At 44.5% G+C, this 19,243-nt stretch overlaps 1 protein-coding gene across 8 annotated transcripts in view; it reads right to left on the bottom strand.

Moving 5' to 3' along the window:
- ALDH18A1 (aldehyde dehydrogenase 18 family member A1) overlaps positions 1-19,243 on the bottom strand; it is a 120,635-nt gene that overhangs the window by 22,605 nt on the left and 78,787 nt on the right. For all 8 annotated transcript variants that reach the window (XM_074959577.1, XM_074959576.1, XM_074959585.1 and 5 more), the window contains exons 10-12: positions 18,813-18,886; positions 17,684-17,783; positions 2,440-2,660 (exon numbers count right to left, since the gene is read on the bottom strand). In XM_074959577.1, coding sequence (XP_074815678.1) covers positions 2,440-2,660; positions 17,684-17,783; positions 18,813-18,886 — 395 coding nt within the window. The remainder of the gene's footprint in view (positions 1-2,439; positions 2,661-17,683; positions 17,784-18,812; positions 18,887-19,243) is intronic.

Here is a 19,243-nt window from a genome sequence, read left to right as displayed (position 1 = left end):
CCCTGGAGCCGCAGCCCCACTCCTGGCCCCGGAGGGAGGGGCACTGACAGGGATAAGAGGGGGCGTGACTCTGAAAAGTTTGGGGACCACTGGTTTATAGGAGGAATGATGCAAAGAGATAATCTTTTGAGCATTCTATGGGACTGCCACAAGGGCTCTATACAGAGGTCACTGTGGCATTCAGTACAGAAATGGACATCTGCCACCTCACAGCCAGACTTACCGATAATAGCCATGAGCTGAAGGGCACCTACACAGTGGATTAACACAACCCTCAGTGTTGAAGCTAATGAAACACTGCATATCAGTCAAATCCTACACACTGAGTTGGCCCCTGGCATGGATCCTGATTATGAGCTGCTGATTCGACAGAGCCAAACCAGGACCTAAGTGCAGAATTCTTTAGCATATTGGTGCTAGCAGATGGCATCCTCTAAAGATGAAGCTTAGGCAGCTTCCCAGTGCTATACAAGTGGTTAGTAAGAGGCTTTGCACATGTAGGGTACGTCAACAGTAAAAATGCTACTGCAGCACAGCTGCACCGCTGTAGCACTTACGTTTAGACATCACCTACACTGACAGGAGGGGTTCTCCCATCGGCACAGGTCACCCACCTCCTTGAGAGGTGGCAGCTAGCACCACAGAAGAATTCTTCCATTGACCTAGTGCTGTGTACACCGGGGGTTAGGTCAGCACAGCTACGTCTCTCAGGCACGTGGATTTTTCACACCCCCGAGAGATGCAGTTATGTCTATGTAAGTTCCCAGTGTAATGCCCGGGAATGTGCCCCTTTCTGAGGCAGAACAGACACAGAGTAAGGTTATGTCTACACTACAGCTTCTGCTGGCATAAGTTATGTCACTCAGGGGTATGAATAAACCACCCTCCTGAGCAACATAAAAGTTATGCTGGGTATAACCACTCATGTGCACAGCGCTATGTTGGCGGGAGAGCTGCTTCTGCTGCTTGCAGGGGTGGTGTTTGTATGTTGACAGGAGAGCTCTCTCGGGCCGGCATAGAGTGTCTTCACCACACACTGCAGTGGCACAGCTGTATAAGTACAGCTGCACCGCTACTGCACTGTACGTATAGACATGGCCAATGTGGTGTCATCACACTGAGATGCGCACTTGAAGCTGCTGGAATGCTATTTGTAGCTATTACAACAAAACGTAAGTTGTGAAGAGCTATGTATTTGTTTTAGTTCTTCAGATGCTGAGATACAACTATTATAACAAAAAAGCACATACAAAAACTCCAAGAAATATATAAACATACAACTACACTGTCTACATATGGGGCTTCCATCTATATCACTGGAAGTTCTGTATGGGGGGGGGAGGGGAAATAGCACAAAATTTGCACTAAATACAAACTTCTGTACCGATCACAGAATCATAGAAACATAGGGCTAGAGGGGACCTTGTGAGACCATGCATGCCATCCCCCTATGCTTGATGCAGACCCAAGTAAACCTACCCATCCCTGACAGGTTGTTCGTCCAACAAGTTGTTAAACTCCACCGATGAGGATTCCACATCCTCCCTTGGTAACCTATTCCAGTACTTAACTATCCCTTATAGTTAGAAAGCTTTTCCCTAATGTCTAATTTAAATCACTCTTGCTACATATTAAGAAAATCACTTCTTGTCCTATCAGTGGACATGGAGAACAATTGATCCCCGTCCTCTTTAAAACAGCCCTCAACACATCCAAAGACTTATCAGGTCGCCTCTCAGTCTACTTAAGACTAAACATGCCCAGATTTTTTAACCTTTCCTCAGAGTCAGGTTTTTTAAAACTTCTGTAATTTTTGTTGCTCTCCTTTGGACCTGTCTCCAATTTGCCCAAATCTTCCTTAACGCGTGGCAACCAAAAATGGATAATACTCCTCTTGGGGCCTCATCAGTGCCAAGCAGAGTGGAACTATTGCCTCCTGTGCCTCACACACAACACTCATGTTAATAAGCCCCAGAACGATATTAGCTTTTTATATGAACAAGAGGTCCCTACATAGAAGGGCTTGCAACCTGAGAAAACACGTGACATGAGGAGGAGGAATGTACATTCAATTAGGTACAATTCTTGAATACATTTGCAATTTATTAAGAAGTGAAAACGACTCTCCCATCTGCCTATTAACCCATCACAAACTGGCTGATTTCTTCTGAACAATGCAGAAGTAGGTCCTGAGGAGAGATCTGATGTAGAGGGTAGTATACCAATAAAATCCAGTTTAAGGGAACCCCTCGCAAGACAGTGCTTTGGAAATTAAGAATTGAATGCTGGTTCACTCACCACCCCACCAATCAGAATATTTTTCCTTTTGTTGCCTGCGACAGCATGGGACTGCACTCGATGACCCAAGAGGTCACTTCCACTCCTATGTTACCAAACGACATCTCAAACAAAAAAGTTTTATTTCCCCTCATCATGTACCTGTGGGAGGCAGTCAGGGCGGGATTCGAAGATCACCAGCAGGACCCCAATAGGCACAGTCACCTGTTCCAGCTCTAAGTCTTTTGCGATTCGTGTTCTGCGAATGACACGGCCTACACTCTCCTGTGAGGATGCTGCGATCTGACGAAGTCCTATGGCCAAGCTATTCAGCTTTGATGTAGACAGACTCAGTCGCTTCATCAAAGGAAGTGCCAATCTCCCTGAAATAAGAGACGATTAAGTTATGCTGGGGATACTTAACAGCTGCTTGAGACTAGATATCAGGGCTCCATCCACCTCCTTACATCTGCCTAAGAAATTATACAAGCACTTTCCACTCAAAAAGATATGCCCTGAGATGAACTATACAGGCCACCAGCTTCCACCAGCCACAGCAAAACTACCTGAATCAGACAAGTAGAACCATTCACATCACCTCATGCATGTTTAACTTGAGCCAGATCAGCAGAAAAGCTGACTAGTCGGACACTATCCCCTTTGAATGAGGCATACCTGCTGATCTTCAACTTAAGAGCAGCCATATTGGGTCCGACCAATGATCCATCTAGCCCAGTATCCTGTCCTCTGACAATGACCAATGCCAGGTGTTCCAGAGGGAATGAACAGAACAGGCAATTATCAAGTGATCACTCCCTGCTTCTGGCAGTCAGAAGCTAGGGACACCCAGAACATGGGGTAGCATTCCGGACCATCTTGGGTAAGAGCCATTGATGGACCTATCCTCCATGAACCTATCTAATTCTTTTTTGAACAGTAATAGTTTTGATCTTCACCACATTCCTGGCAATGAATTCCACAGGTTGACTGCACATTGGGGGAAGAAGTACTTACTTTTCTTTGTTTGAATCCTGCTGCCTGTTAATTTCATTGGGAGATCTCAGGTTCTTGTATTATTTGAAGGGGCAAATAACAGTTTCTTATTCACGTTCTCCAAGCTATTCATGATTTTATAGACCTCTGTCATATCCCCTCTTAGTCGTCTCTTTTCCAAGCTGAACTGTCCCAGTCTTTGTAACCTCTCCTCCTAGGGCAGCTGTTCCATATCCCTTAATCATTTTTGTTGCCCTTCTCTGTAGCTTTTCCATTTCTAATGCATCTTTTTTGAGATGACCAAGACTGCATGGAGGAGTCAAGATATGAGCATAACATGGATTTATATAGTGGCATTATGATATTTACGGTCTTATTATCTATCCCTTTCCTAATGGTGCCTAACATTCGGTTAGCTTTTTTGACAGCACATTGAGCAGATGTTTGCAGAGAACTATCCACAATGATGCTAAGATCTCTTTCTTGAATGGAAACAGCTAATTTATATCTCATCGTTTTGTACATATACTTGGGTTTATGTTTTCCAATGTGCATTACTTTGCATTAGGGCTATCAAGTGATAATAGAATACCATTTATTTAAATATTTTTGGATGTTTTTGATATTTTCAAATGTATTGATTTCAGTTACAACACAGAATATAAAGTTTACAGTGCTCAGTTTATATTTTATCACAGATATTTGCACTGTAAAAAGAAAGTGTTTTTCAATTCACCTAATACAAGCACTGTAGTGCAATCTCGTTATTATGAAAGTTGAACTTACAAATGTACAATTATGTACAAAAAATAACTGCACTCAAAAATAAAATAAATGTAAGCCTTTAGAGCCTGCAAGTCCACTTAGTTCTACTTCTTCTTCAGCCAATCGCTCAGGGTATGTCTACACTATGAAATTAGGTCGAATTTATAGAAGTTGGTTTTTTAGAAATCATTTATATTTGAGTGTGTGTGTCCCCACAGAAAATGCTTTAAGTGCATTAAGTGCATTAACTCGGCGGAGTGCTTCCACAGTACCGAGACAAGCATCGACCTCCGGAGTGTTGCACTGTGGGTACCTATCCCACAGTTCCCGCAGTCTCCGCTGCCCACTGGAATTCTGGGTTGAGATCCCAATGCCTGATGGGGCTAAAACATTGTCGTGGGTGGTTCTGGGTACATATCATCAGGCCCCCGTTCCCTCCCTCCCTCCGTGAAAGCAGCAGCAGATAATCGTTTTGCGCCTTTTTTCTTGAGTTACCTGTGCAGATGCCATACCACGGCAAGCATGGAGTCCGCTCAGGTAAGCGTCACCGTATGTCTCCTGGGTGCTGGCAGACGTGGTACTGCATTGCTACACAGCAGCAGCAACCCCTTGCCTTGTGGCAGTAGACGGTACAGTAGGATTGGTAGTCGTCATCGTCATGTCCGAGTTGCTCCTGGCCACGTCGGCCAGGAGCGCCTGGGCAGACATGGGTGCAGGGATTACATTAGAAGTGACTTGACCAGGTCATTCTCTTTAGTCCTGCAGTCAGTCCTATTGAACCATCTTATGGTGAGCAGGCAGGCGATACGGATTGCTAGCAGTCCTATTGTACCATCTTCTGCCAGGCAGGCAAGAGATGAGGATGGCTAGCAGTCCTATTGTACCATCTTCTGCCGAGCAGCCATGAGATGCGGATGGCTTGCAGTCCTTCTGCACCGTCTGCTGCCAGCCAAAGATGTAAAAGATAGATGGAGTGGATCAAAACAAGAAATGACCAGATTTGTTTTGTACTCATTTGCTCCCCCCCGTCTAGGGGACTCATTCCTCTAGGTCACACTGCAGTCACTCACAGAGAAGGTGCAGCGAGGTAAATCTAGCCATGTATCAATCAGAGGCCAGACCAACCTACTTGTTCCAATAAGAACAATTACTTAGGTGCACCATTTCTTTTTGGAACCCTCCGTGAAGTCCTGCCTGAAATACTCCTTGATGTAAAGCCACCCCCTTTGTTGATTTTAATTCCCTGTAAGCCATGTCGTCAGTCGCCCCTCCCTCCGTCAGAGCAACGGCAGACAATCCTTCCGCGCCTTTTTTCTGTGCGGACGCCATACCAAGGCAAGCATGGAGGCTGCTCAGCTCACTTTGGCAATTAGGAGCACATAAACACCACACGCATTATCCAGCAGTATATGCAGCACCAGAACCTGGCAGAGCGATACCGGGCGAGGAGGCGATGTCAGTGCGGTCACGTGAGTGATCAGGACATGGACACAGATTTCTCTGAAAGCATGGGCCCTGCCAATGCATGCATCATGGTGCTAATGGGGCAGGTTCATGCTGTGGAACGCCGATTCTGGGCTCGGGAAACAAGCACAGACTGGTGGGACCGCATAGTGTTGCAGGTCTGGGACGGTTCCCAGTGGCTGCGAAACTTTCGCATGCGTAAGGGCACTTTCATGGAACTTTGTGACTTGCTTTTCCTGAAGCGCATGAATACCAAGATGAGAGCAGCCCTCACAGTTGAGAAGCGAGTGGCGATAGCCCTGTGGAAGCTTGCAATGCCAGACAGCTACCGGTCAGTTGGGAATCAATTTGGAGTGAGCAAATCTACTGTGGGGGCTGCTGTGATGCAAGTAGCCCACGCAATCAAAGATCTGCTGATATCAAGGGTAGTGACCCTGGGAAATGTGCAGGTCATAGTGGATGGCTTTGCTGCAAGGGGATTCCCTAACTGTGGTGGGGCCACAGACGGAACCCATATCCCTATCTTGGCACCGGAGCACCAAGCCGGCGAGTACATAAACCGCAAGGGGTACTTTCCAATAGTGCTGCAAGCTCTGGTGGATCACAAGGGACATTTCACCAACATCAATGTGGGATGGCCGGAAAAGGTACATGATGCTCGCATCTTCAGGAACTCTGGTCTATTTCAAAAGCTGCAGGAAGGGACTTTATTCCCAGACCAGAAAATAACTGTTGGGGATGTTGAAATGCCTATAGTTATCCTTGGGGACCCAGCCTACCCCTTAATGCCATGGCTCATGAAGCCGTACACAGGCAGCCTGGACAGTAGTCAGGAGCTGTTCAACTACAGGCTGAGCAAGTGCAGAATGGTGGTAGAACATGCATTTGGATGTTTAAAGGCGCGCTGGCACAGTTTACTGACTTGCTTAGACCTCAGCGAAACCAATATTCCCACTGTTATTACTGCTTGCTGTGCGCTCCACAATATCTGTGAGAGTAAGGGGGAGAGGTTTATGGCGGGGTGGGAGGCTGAGGCAAATCACCTGGCTGCTGGTTATGCGCAGCCAGACACCAGGGCGGTTAGAAGAGCACAGGAGTTCGCGGTACGCATCAGAGAAGCTTTGAAAACCAGTTTCATGACTGGACAGGCTACGGTGTGAAAGTTCTGTTTGTTTCTCCTTGATGAAACCCCCCGCCCCTTGGTTCACTCTACTTCCCTGTAAGCTAACCACCCTCCTCTCCTCCCTTCTATCACCGCTTGCAGAGGCAATAAAGTCATTGTTGCTTCACATTCATGCATTCTTTATTCATTCATCACACAAATAGGGGGATGACTACCACAAATAGGAGGGATGGTGGAGGAGGGAAGGAAAATGCCACACAGCACTTTAAAAGTTTACAACTTTAAAATTTATTGAATGCCAGCCTTCTGTTTTTTGGGCAATCCTCTGTGGTGGAGTGGCTGGTTGGCCGGAGGGCGCCCCCCCACGTTCTTGGGCATCTGGGTGAGGAGGCTATGGAACTTGGGGAGGAGGGTGGTTGGTTACACAGGGGCTGTAGCGGCGGTCTGTGCTCCAGCTGCCTTTGCTGCAGCTCAACCATACACTGGAGCATATTGGTTTGATCCTCCAGCAGCCTCAGCATTGAATCCTGCCTCCTCTCATCATGCTGCCGCCACATTTGAGCTTCAGCCCTGTCTTCAGCCCGCCACTTACTCTCTTCAGCCCTCAGTATGCATCCGAAGAAGTGAGCTGTAGCTCACGAAAGCTTATGCTCAAATAAATTGGTTAGTCTCTAAGGTGCCACAAGTACTCCTTTTCTCTTCAGCCCGCCACCTCTCCTCCCGGTTATTTTGTGCTTTCCTGCACTCTGACATTATTTGCCTCCATGCATTCGTCCGTGCTCTGTCAGTGTGGGAGGACAGCATGAGCTCAGAGAACATTTCATCACGAGTGCTTTTTTTTTTTTTGTTTCTAATCTTCACTAGCCTCTGGGAAGGAGAAGATCCTGTGATCATTGAAACACATGCAGCTGGTGGAGAAAAAAAAAGGGACAGCGGTATTTAAAAAGACACATTTTATAAAACAATGGCTACACTCTTTCAGGGTAAACCTTGCTGTTAACATTACATACATAGCACATGTGCTTTCGTTACAAGGTCGCATTTTGCCTCCCCCCACCGCATGGCTACCCCCTCAAACCTCCCCCCTTCCCGTGGCTAACAGCGGAGAACATTTCTGTTCAGCCACAGGCAAACAGCCCAGCAGGAATGGGCACCTCTGAGTGTCCCCTGAAGAAAAGCACCCTATTTCAACCAGGTGACCATGAATTATATCACTCTCCTGAGGATAACACAGAGAGATAAAGAACGGATGTTGTTTGAACGCCAGCAAACATACACTGCAATGCTTTGTTGTACAACGATTCCCGAGTATGTGCTACTGGCCTGGAGTGGTAAAGTGTCCTACCATAGAGGACGCAATAAGGCTGCCCTCCCCAGAAACCTTTTGCAAAGGCTTTGGGAGTACATCCAGGAGAGCCGCGAATGCCAGGGCAAATTAATCCTTTCACATGCTTGCTTTTAAACCATGTATAGTATTTTAAAAAGGTACACTCACCGGAGGTCCCTTCTCTGGCTGCCGGGTCCAGGAGGCAGCCTTGGGTGGGTTCGGGGGGTACTGGCTCCAGGTCCAGGGTGAGAAACCGTTCCTGGCTGTCGGAAAAACCTGTTTCTCCGCTTGCTTGCTGTGAGCTATCTACAACCTCATCATCATCATCATCATCTTCGTCCCCAAAACCTGCTTCCATGTTGCCTCCATCTCCATTGAAGGAGTCAAACAACATGGCTGGGGTAGGGGCTGTGGCTGAACCCCCTAAAATGGCATGCAGCTCATCATAGAAGCTCTGACCTGGAGCGGCCGTTCGCCTCTCTGGTTTTCTGGTAGGCTTGCCTCAGCTCCTTAAGTTTCACGCAGCACTGCTTCGGGTCCCTGTTATGGCCTCTGTCCTTCATGCCCGGGGAGATTTTGACAAAGGTTTTGGCATTTCGAAAACTGGAATGGAGTTCTGATAGCACGGATTCCTCTCCCCATACAGCGATCAGATCCCGTACCTCCCGTTCAGTCCATGCTGGAGCTCTTTTGCGATCCTGGGACTCCAACACGGTCACCTCTGCTGATGAGCTCTGCATGGTCACCTGCAGCTTCCCAAGCTGGCCAAACAGGAAATGAGATTCAAAAGTTCGCGTTTCTTTTCCTGTCTACCTGGCCAGTGCACCTGAGTTGAGAGTGCTGTCCAGAGCGGTCACAATGGAGCACTCTAGGATAGCTCCCGGAGGCCAATACCGTCGAATTGTGTCCACAGTACCCCAAATTCGACCCGGCAAGGCCGATTTAAGCGCTAATCCACTTGTCAGGGGTGGAGTAAGGAAATCGATTTTAAGAGCGCTTTAAGTAGAAAAAAAGGGCTTCATTGTGTGGACGGGTGCAGGTTTACATCGATTTAACGCTGCTAAATTTGACCTAAAGTCCTAGTGTAGACCAGGGCTCAGAAAAACAAGATTGTTTACATTTGCAGGAGATAATGCTGCCCGCTTCTTGTTTACAGTGTCACCTGAAAATGAGAACAGGCATTCGCATGGCACTGCTGTAGCCAGTGTCACGAGATATTTATGTGCCAGATGTGCTAAAGATTCACATGTCCCTTCACCCTTCAACCACCACTCCAGAGGACATGCTTCCATGCTGATGACAGGTTCTGCCTGATAGTGATCCAAAGCAGTGCGGACCGACGCACATTCATTTTTATTATCTGAGTCAGATGCTATCAGCAGAAGACTGATTTTCTTTTTGGTGGTTCGGATTCTGTAGTTTCCACATCGGAGTGTTGCTCTTTTAAGACGTCTGAAAGCATGAGCCACACCTCATCCTTCTCAGATTTTGGAAGGCACTTCAGATTCTTAAACCTTGGGTCGAGTGCTGTAGCTGTCTTTAGAATGCTCACATTGGTACCTTTGTGTTTTGTGAAATCTGCAGTGAAAGTGTTCTTAAAATGAACAGCATGTATGGGTCATCATCCGAGACTGCTATAACATGAAATATATGGCAGAATGCAGGTAAAACAGAGCAGGAGACATACAATTCTCTCCCAAAGAGTTCAGTCACAAATTTAATTAATGCATTATTTTTTTAACGAGCATCATCAGCATGATGTGAATGCCTGTTCTTACTTCCAGGTGACACTGTAAATAAGAAGAGGGCAGCATTATCTCCTGTAAATGTAAACAAACTTGTTTTTCTTAGAGATTGGCTGACCAAGAAGTAGGATTGAGTGCACTTGTAGGCTATAAAGTTTTACATTGTTTCATTTTTGAGTGCAATTATATAACAAAAAATCTATGTTTGTAAGCTGCGCTTTCATGATAAAAGAGATTGCACTACAGTACTTGTATGAAGAGAATTAAAAAATACTGTTTGTTTTGTTTATCATTTTTACAGTGCAAATATTTGTAATACAAATAATAATATAAAATGAGCACTGTATACCTTGTATTCTGTGTTGTAATTGAAATCAATATATTTGAAAATGTAGAAAAACATGCAAAAATATTTAATAAATTTCACTTGGTGTTCTATTATTTAACAGTGCGATTAAAACTACAATTAATCACGATTAATTTTTTTAATTGTGATTAATTTTTTGGAGTTAATCACGAGTTAACTGCCATTAATCAAGAGCCCTACTTTGCATTTATCAACACCGTAATTCATCTACCATTTTGTTGCCCAGTCACCCAGTTTTGTGAGAGCCCTCTGTAACTCACTGCAGCCAGCTTTCAACTTAACTATCTTGAGTAATTTTGTATCATCTGCAAATGTTGCCATCTCCCTGTTTACCCATTTTCCATATCATTTATAAATATGTTGAATAGCAGTGGTCATAGAATCATAGAATATTAGGGTTGGAAGAGACCTCAGGAGGTCATCTAGTCCAATCCCCTGCTCAAAGCAGGACCAACACCAACTAAATCATCCCAGCCAAGGCTTTGTCAAGCCGGGCCTTAAAAACCTCTAAGGATGGAGATTCCACCACCTCCCTAGGTAACCCATTCCAGTGCTTCACGACCCTCCTAGTGAAATAGTGTTTCCTAATATCCAACCTAGACCTCCCCCACTGCAACTTGAGATCTTTGCTTTTTGTTCCCACTACAGATCCCTGGGGAATACCACTACTTACCTCTCTCCGTGCTGAAAATTGAACATTTATTCTGACCCTTTGTTTTCTGTCTTTTAACTAGTTTCTGATCCAAGAGAGAACAGTCCCTCTTAATCCCATGATTCTTTACTTTGCTCTAGAGCCTTTGGTCAAGGACCCTGTCAAAGGCTTTCTGAAAGTTCAAGTACACTATATCTACAGTCAGGCCCACTCAAGTCTCGTTCCCCTCTAGTCAATATTGGTGAGGCCTCATCTGGAGTACTGTGTCCAGTTTTGGGCTCCACACTACAAGAAGGATGTGGAAAAATTGGAAAACATCCAGCGGAGGGCAACAAAAATGATTAGGGGACTGGAACACATGACTTATGAGGAGAGGCTGAGGGAACTGGAATTGTTTAGTCTGCGGAAGAGAAGAATGAGGGGGGATTTGATAGCTGCTTTCAACTACCTGAAAGGGGGTTCCAAAGAGGGTGGATCTAGACTGTTCTCAGTGGTAGCAGATGACAGAACGAGGAGTAATGGTCTCCAGTTGCAGTGGGGGAGGTTTAGGTTGGATATTAGGAAAAACTTTTTCACTAGGAGGGTGATGAAACACTGGAATGCGTTACCTAGGGAGGTGGTAGAATCTCCTTCCTTGGAAGTTTTTAAGGTCAGGCTTGACAAAGCCCTGGCTAGGATGATTTAGTTGGGGATTGGTCCTGCTTTGAGCAGGGGGTTGGGCTAGATGACCTCCTGAAGTCCCTTCCAACCCTGATATTCTATGATTCTATGATACTGGATCCCCCTTGTCCACGTTTGCTGACCTTCTCAAAGAATTCTAAGAGATTTGTGAGGCATGATTTCCGTTTATAAAAGCTGTGCTGACTCTTCCCCAATAAATTATGTTCATAGATTCATAGGACTGGAAGGGACCTCGAGAGGTCATCTAGTCCAGTCCTCTGCACTCAAGGCAGGACTAAGTATTATCTAGACCATCCCTGACAGATGTTTATCTAACCTGCTCTTTAAAATCTCTAATGATGGAGATTCCAGAACCTTCCTAAGCAATTTATTCCAGTGCTTAACCATCCAGACAGTTAGGAAGTTTTTCTATCCTCAGAGTTTTAAGGGAACAATTTTTCTCCCTCTTCCTTGTGACAGCCTTTTATGTACTTTAAAACTGTTATATCTCCCATCAGTCTTCTCTTCTCTAGACTAAACACACACAACTTTTTCCATCTTCCCTCACAGAGAATGTTTTCTAGATGTTAATAATTTTTGTTGCTCTTCTCTGGACTCTCTGTAATTTGTTCACACCTTTCCCGAAATGTGGCACCCAGAACTGGACACAATACTCCAATTGAGGCCTAATGAGCACAGAGTAGAGCGGAAGAATTATTTCTCATGTCTTGCTTACAACACTCCTGCCATTACATCCCAGAATGATGTTTGCTTTTTTTGCAACAATATTATACTGTTGACTCATATTTTGCTTGTGATCCACTATGACTCCCAGATCCCTTTCCACAGTACTCCTTTCTAGGCAGTCATTTCCCATTTTCTATGTGTGCAACTGATTATTCCTTAGTGTAGTACTTTGCATTAGTCCTTACTGAATTTCATCCTATTTACTTCAGACCATTCCTCCAGTTTTTCCAGAACATTTTGAATTTTAATCCTATCCTCCCAAAGCACCTGCAACCCCCACCAGCTTGGTATTGTCTGCAAACTTTTAGATAATGGTATAGAGAGTATGCTTAATCATTGATGAAAATACTGAACCGAACCAGACCCAGAACTGATTCCTGCGGGACCCCACTCAATATGCCCTTCCAGCTTGACTGTGAACCACTGATAACTAGTCTCTAGGAATGGTTTTCCAACCAACCAGTTATGCACCCACCTTATAGTAGCTCCAGCTAGGTTGTATTTCCCTAGTTTATGAGGAGGTCACGCAAGACAGTAGCAAAAGCCTCAGTAAAGCCAAGATATACCATATCTACCACTTCCCCCTATCCACAAGGCTTGTTACCCTGTCAAAGAAAGCTGTTTGGTTGGTTTGACATGATTTGTTCTTGACAAATCCATGCTGACTATTACTTATCACCTTATTATCTTCTAGGTGTTCACAAATTGCTTAATTATTTGCTCCATTATTTTTCCGAGTACTGAAATTAAGCTGACTGGTCTGTAATTCCCCAGGTTGTCCTTATTTCCCATTTTACAGATGGGCACTGTATTTGCCCTTTTCCAGCCCTCTGGAATCTCTCCCATGTTCCATAACTTTTCAAAGATGGATCGCTAATGGCTCAGATATCTCCTCAGTCAGCTCCTTGAGTATTCTAGGATACATTTCATCAGGCCCTGGTGACTTGAAGACATCTAACTTGTCTAAGTAAACTTTAACTTGTTCTTTCCCTATTTTAGCCTCTGATCCTACCTCATTTTCACTGGCGTTCACTATGTTAGATGTCTAATTGCGACTACCTTTTTGGTGAAAACAGAAACAAAAACAGTAATTTAGCATTTCTGCCATTTCCACATTTTCTGTTGTTGTTTTCCCCCCCATCATTGAGTAATGGGCCTACCCTGTCCTTGGTCTTCCTCTTGATTCTAATGTATTTGTGGAACGTTTTCTTGTTACCCTTTATGTATCTAGCTAGTTTAATCTCTTTTTGTGCCTTGGACTTTCTAATTTTTCCCCTACATACTTGTGTTATTTGTTTATATTCATCCTTTGTAATTTGACCTAGTTTCTACTTTTTGTAGGACTCTTCATCTGTGTCTCTATTAATTCTTTTCTTTCCTACAGTTTCAACCAATTTGCATGGTATTGCAGTAGGCTTATTAGTCTATAATTGCCAGGATCGCCTTTGGAGCCTTTTTAAAAAAATTGGTATAACAGACTATCATAGAATCACATTAGCTATCCTCTAGTCAGGGTGGATTTGATTTAAATCATGATTTAATCATGGATTTCTACATAAAAGTAGAAATATTTATTTCTGCATATTTATACCTGCCTCTGGATATTTCCACTACATGCATCTGAAAAAGTGGGTATTCACCCACGAAAACTTATGCTCCAATATGTCTGTTAGTCTACAAGGTGCCACAGGACTCTTCGCCGCTTTTACAGATCCAGACTAACATGGCTACCCCTCTGATACTTGATACATAAAAGTGCATTCTTGTTGGTTGTTATAACCTTAATACGTATACTTCACAACTCAGAGATAGATGAGACAGTCTTTTTTACAGCCTGCTGCCATTATAGGTTTTTCCTTCTAGTGAGAGAATGGTATGGTAGATCTCAAATCAATGAAGACTACACTCAGAAAGACCTCAAGACTTCTGGAATATGCTGCTCAAACAGTTTCACTTTTGCTTCTACTGCCCGTCCCTCCCGTCTCACATTTATCTCCAGACTTCATCTCCTTGTCCAGATCTATTTTGCCCCCAACAATCTTCTACTCATTGAACTTTTTGAAACGTTGCACTTTTCGAGAGGGGTAAGGGATTGACTCTGTGTACACAAACTTGCAGAGGGACAATAGGGTTGAGGTCTGTTATTTCTCACATCTATATATTATTTATTTCTTAATTTAAAAACATTTTTGCTGTTAACAAGCATGTTATCTCTGGAGACACAAATTCACAGTCTGAGAACTGTAAAATTAAGCATCTCTGATGGTATCTTCTAGACTTAGCACTGAGTCCTACTGGGTAGATAGAAAGAGTAACCTAAATAATCTATACAGAAGTCCCTGGAACACCATAAGATTGGGTCCCTAATCCATGAACTATTGGAACTCATTTACAAAACTTTTCTTAAACATTACATGAATATATTGTCTCATTCTATAGAATTAGAATTTATAATCCCTATTCCATGAGGCAATATCTTTGAGCTATAATGTATCTTAATTAAAACTATCTTTAGACAGGTTTTTCCCTCAAAAAGCATTTTATCAAAAAAAACCCGATTTAAATAAAAAAATCCTATTTTTTTTATTTAAAAAAAATCATTGATTTTTATCTACCCTGCCTCTAGTCATCTGGGACAGAGGCTGATTTAATTGATAGGTTACATACCAGAGTCAGTAGTTGTGCAATTTTATATTTGAGTTTCCTTCAAAACTCTAGGGTGAATCCCATCTGGTCCTGATGACATATGACTGTTTAATTTATCAATTTGTTCCAACACCTCCACTGTGGACACTTCAATCTGAGACAGTTCCTCAGATCCTGCTTTGAGCTGAGGATTGGACTAGATGACCTCCTGAGGTCTCTTCCAACCCTAATCTTCTGTGATTCTATGATCTGTCACCTAAACCAGTGTTTCTCAAACTGGGGTCCGTGGGCCCCCGGGTACTCCAGGGGGTCCACCGGCTCCACTGATCAATTCCTCCCCCTCCCTCCCAGTGCCTCCTGCACACCATGGAATAGCTGTTCAGCAGCATGTAGGAGGCGCTGGGAGGGAGGGGGAGGTTCAGGGATGGGGCGTGCTCGGGGGAGGGAGTGGAAAGGGGTGGGGAAGCGGCGAGATGGGTGGAGTGGGGGTGGGAAGAGATGGGGTGGGGGCGGGGCTTTGGGGAAGGGGTTGAGTGGGGGCGTGGACTGGAGCTGAGCAGGGGAGCTTGGGGGTCCGCAAAAAAGTTTAAATCAAAATGGGGATCCTCAGGTTGCTAAAGTTTGAGAACCGCTGATCTAAACAGAATAGCTCAGGTGTGGGAAGTTCCCTCACATCTTCTGCAGCAAAGACTGATGCAAAGAATTCATTTAGCTTCTCCACAATGGCCTTATCTTCCTTGAGTGCTCTTTTAGCACTGACTGTTTGGCAGGCTTCCTGCTTCTGATGTACTTAATTTTTTTCAGTCAGTTTTTCAGTCTTTGGCTAGCTGCTCTTCAAATTCTTTTTTGGCCTGCCTAATTATACTTTTAAACTTGAGTTGCCAGAGTTTATGTTCCTTTCTATTTTCCTCAGGAGTATTTGATTTCAAATCTTAAAGGATGCCCTTGTCTCCAACCACTTTTTTTACTTTGTTGCTTAGCCACGATGGCTTGGGGGGTGGGGAGGCGTCCTCTTACTATGTTTTTACTTACTGGAAATAGCCAGCACAAAAAAAAGCTACTTCCATAGGTTGGATAGATACCACTGAATTGAGGATTCTTCTGCCAAGGCTTAATCATTAGACACCCAGAGACTGAGCTTATGTTTTGTTAGAAATAAGAATACTGGATCAAGTAGCCACCTTGCTTCTTTTGCCTGTCAATTTTCTGCTCATGAGCTGAATAACCAATCTCAAATCTCTTCTAAACAGGGCAATTCCTTTGGCCTTCTATGCCTTCTTGAGCATGTTCTGAATGTGATTCTTTCCATAGGGCAAGAAACAAAGATAACACACCTGTACCCAGAGTTCAAGATGGACCTTGCACATTCACATGAATGGGATGCACTGCACATTAGCTATCCTCCAGTCATCCGGTACAGAGGCCGATTTAAGTGATAGGTTACATACCAAAGTTAGTAGTTCTGCAATTTCATATTTGCGTTTCTTTCACATCTCTTGGTGAATACCATCTGGTCCTGGTGACATACCACTGTTTAATTTATCTATTTGTTCCAAAAACCTCTTCTGCTGAAACCTCAATCTGGGATAGGTCAGATTTGGCACCTAAAAAGAATGGCTCAGGTGTGGGAATCTCCCTCATATCCTCTGCAGTGAAGATTGATGCAAAGAATTCATTTAGCTTCTCTGCAACGGCCTTGTCTTCCTTGAGTGCTCCTTTACCACCTTGATCACCCAGTGGCTCCACTGATTGTTTGACAGGCTTTCTGCTTCTTTTATACAAAATTTTTTTTGCTGTTATGTGTGTATTTTGCTAGTTCCTCTTCAAATTCCTTTTTGGTCTGCCTAATTATACTTGTACACTTCACTTGCCAGAGTTTATTCTGCTTTCACCAGCCTGATCTGGATCCACTGCACAACTAGGGAACTCTCAACATCCCTCCTTCAGGGGCATCCCTTCCCTGAAGCACTGCTCTTCTTCTGAGCTCTCTACTCTTTGGACTCAGGACTCCAAGTTCTGAGCTCCCTATCTGTCTCTAGATTCTGAACTTTCCCACTCATTTATAACTCCCTAGGGCAGCCTGTCCTCCTCGTTACATTAAACTGGAGCACACATGGACTTGGAGCAGGAGAGCTGGACCCAATTTCATTTAAGTGGCCATTGCCCCTGTTACAAAACACCATAAAGAAACAAAACCAGGCACAAGCCCATTTCCCCCCTTTGCAGGTCACTCTGAACATCCTTTGAAAAGAACACAGGAGTAAGCTGTCACATTGTGCATCGTCCCCCACCCAAAATGCCCTCCAAGACTTTTCAGTGCATTAATCTGATATACCAGAATGAAGTTTATGATACAAGCAGCCTGAATACAATAGACACTTCCTTGTTAAGAAGTGGATGTCTCTCTTTTTGGAACACATCATCAATCACACACAGCTTGACCACAAGAGGAGACAAAGTACTCTCCCCGACAGGGGCAGAACATACTGTTTTAACAAACCCAGAAAGAGACCAGAGTAGTCACTGCAATGAAACACGAGGTGCTCACTACATGCATTTCCACAGCCAGACTCTCTCTCCTGACAACCTGGAGCACTAATCAGTTTTTATCATGTACTGTTCAGTGTGTTACAAGCCCTCTGTCTGATCCAGAGGACATGAATCTTCTACAACTCCCTGCTGGGGGACCTTGTCCTTTAGCCCAAGCTGTAGGGACTCATGGTTTCAGCTCTCAAGATCCCAGGCTTGACCCTCTGTGACAACCAAAGATGACAGTCATTACACTATGAAAGTTAGTTCCCAAATCCCTCAACCCCTGAATCAGAGTTCCCATCCCACTTTTCTCCTTCTGTTCAAACCCACGTAGATGCATGACATCTACATATATTTAAGCTTACTAGCTCCATTAATACATTACCTTTACTTTCAGCCTCTTCCAAGTCCTTTTTATTGGCCAATAGAATTTCTTCTCTCTGGTCAGTTAACAGGTCAGCTAGATGATAGATAATCTCTGCTCTCTGCAGACAGAAAATAAATCCTGTATGGTTATCTTAGAAGCCAAGTGACTCAGGGTACTCAGGCTCGTGGTCTCCCCAACCCCCACTTCTTATTTAATACCTCTGGACTCTTTCTTCTCTGGCTCCTGCACTTGGCCTCCAGCATACCTCAGACAGCTACCTGTTCATAGTTTACCCCTTGCTACTGGTTGGACTACACAGTTCAGCCTGCAGTTCTGGCGTCTGGCCTTTCCTGTATTTTGCCTGGCAGGTCTCTGCTTTCCTGCCTAACCAACAACAAGATGCCCCCTGCCTCTGTGTCAGCAGCTGCCTTACTCTACATCAGTGGTTCTCAAAGCCGGTCCGCCGCTTCTTCAGGGAAAGCCCCTGGCAGGCCAGACCAGTTTGTTTACCTGCCGTGTCTGCAGGTTCAGCCGATCGCAGCTCCCACTGGCTGCCACTGTCCCTTGGCCCACGCCGGTTCCCGCAGACCCCACTGGCCTGGAGCGGTGAACTGCGGCCAAGGGGAGCCGCGATTGTCTAAATCTGCGGACGCAGCAGGTAAACAAACCGGTCCGGCCCACCAGGGGTTTTCCCTGAACAAGCGGCGGACTGGCTTTGAGAACCACTGCTCTACATAGTGCCTCCCTCTACCCAACCAGCTGCAATGCGGTGGTAAACTGAATGGTAGATCGCATGCAGCTGCTCCCTTTTGGGCAGTTTAAGTATCCTCTCACTAAGAGCAATTGGGGCAGCTCACTCCAATAACTCTTCTGTGGCATCCTCTACATGCCAATACCTGCATTTAAAATAATTAGATCCATATAAACCTGATGGTTCAAACGTACAAAATTTCCTAATTACATTTCAGTAGACCACATCCTTCTTCACCCCTCCCTCTCATGTGGTATGTTACAATCTAAATGACAGACTGACAGACAGGTGAGAATATGACTCTTTGGGGCAGGAACCCATCTTAGGTATTTATTGTGAAACATGCAGTGTAACTGTAAGCTCTAATACATAAATGAAGCCACATTGGCATATTACCTGTTCAGGCTGTAGCGCCGCTAGGGTCCTGCCTCCAGCTCGAGCCATTTCACCTTGCTGCTCTACTGTAGGGCCTGAAAACCACAAGAGTTTGTGCAGTTCACATCATCCATGCCTCAAGCTCAGAGCATGTTAAAGTCAAACACACCCCTCACACACAAACCCAAACAGATGAGAAAGTAACAATGGTCAAAACCCTCCTATCTTACCCCACAACGCATGAGAAAGTAAACATGTGGCTCACATGTATTCAGGTAAAAATGCACATTCAGGAAGCAAATTTATGTTCTGATGCAAAGAAGTTACATCAGGAACGAACACACATACACACAAACTTGAGGATCCATAAGCAAAAATGAAAAGGCGGAAAATTATTTCTAAGTAAATCCAGTACCATAAGATGCTATAAAGCCTGTAAACAAAATCCACAA

Source organism: Natator depressus, chromosome 7 (genome assembly GCF_965152275.1).
Source record: "Natator depressus isolate rNatDep1 chromosome 7, rNatDep2.hap1, whole genome shotgun sequence".
NCBI lineage: Eukaryota > Metazoa > Chordata > Testudines > Cheloniidae > Natator > Natator depressus.
Note: the sequence above shows the minus strand (reverse complement) of the source record. Positions and strands in the feature narration are given on the sequence as shown.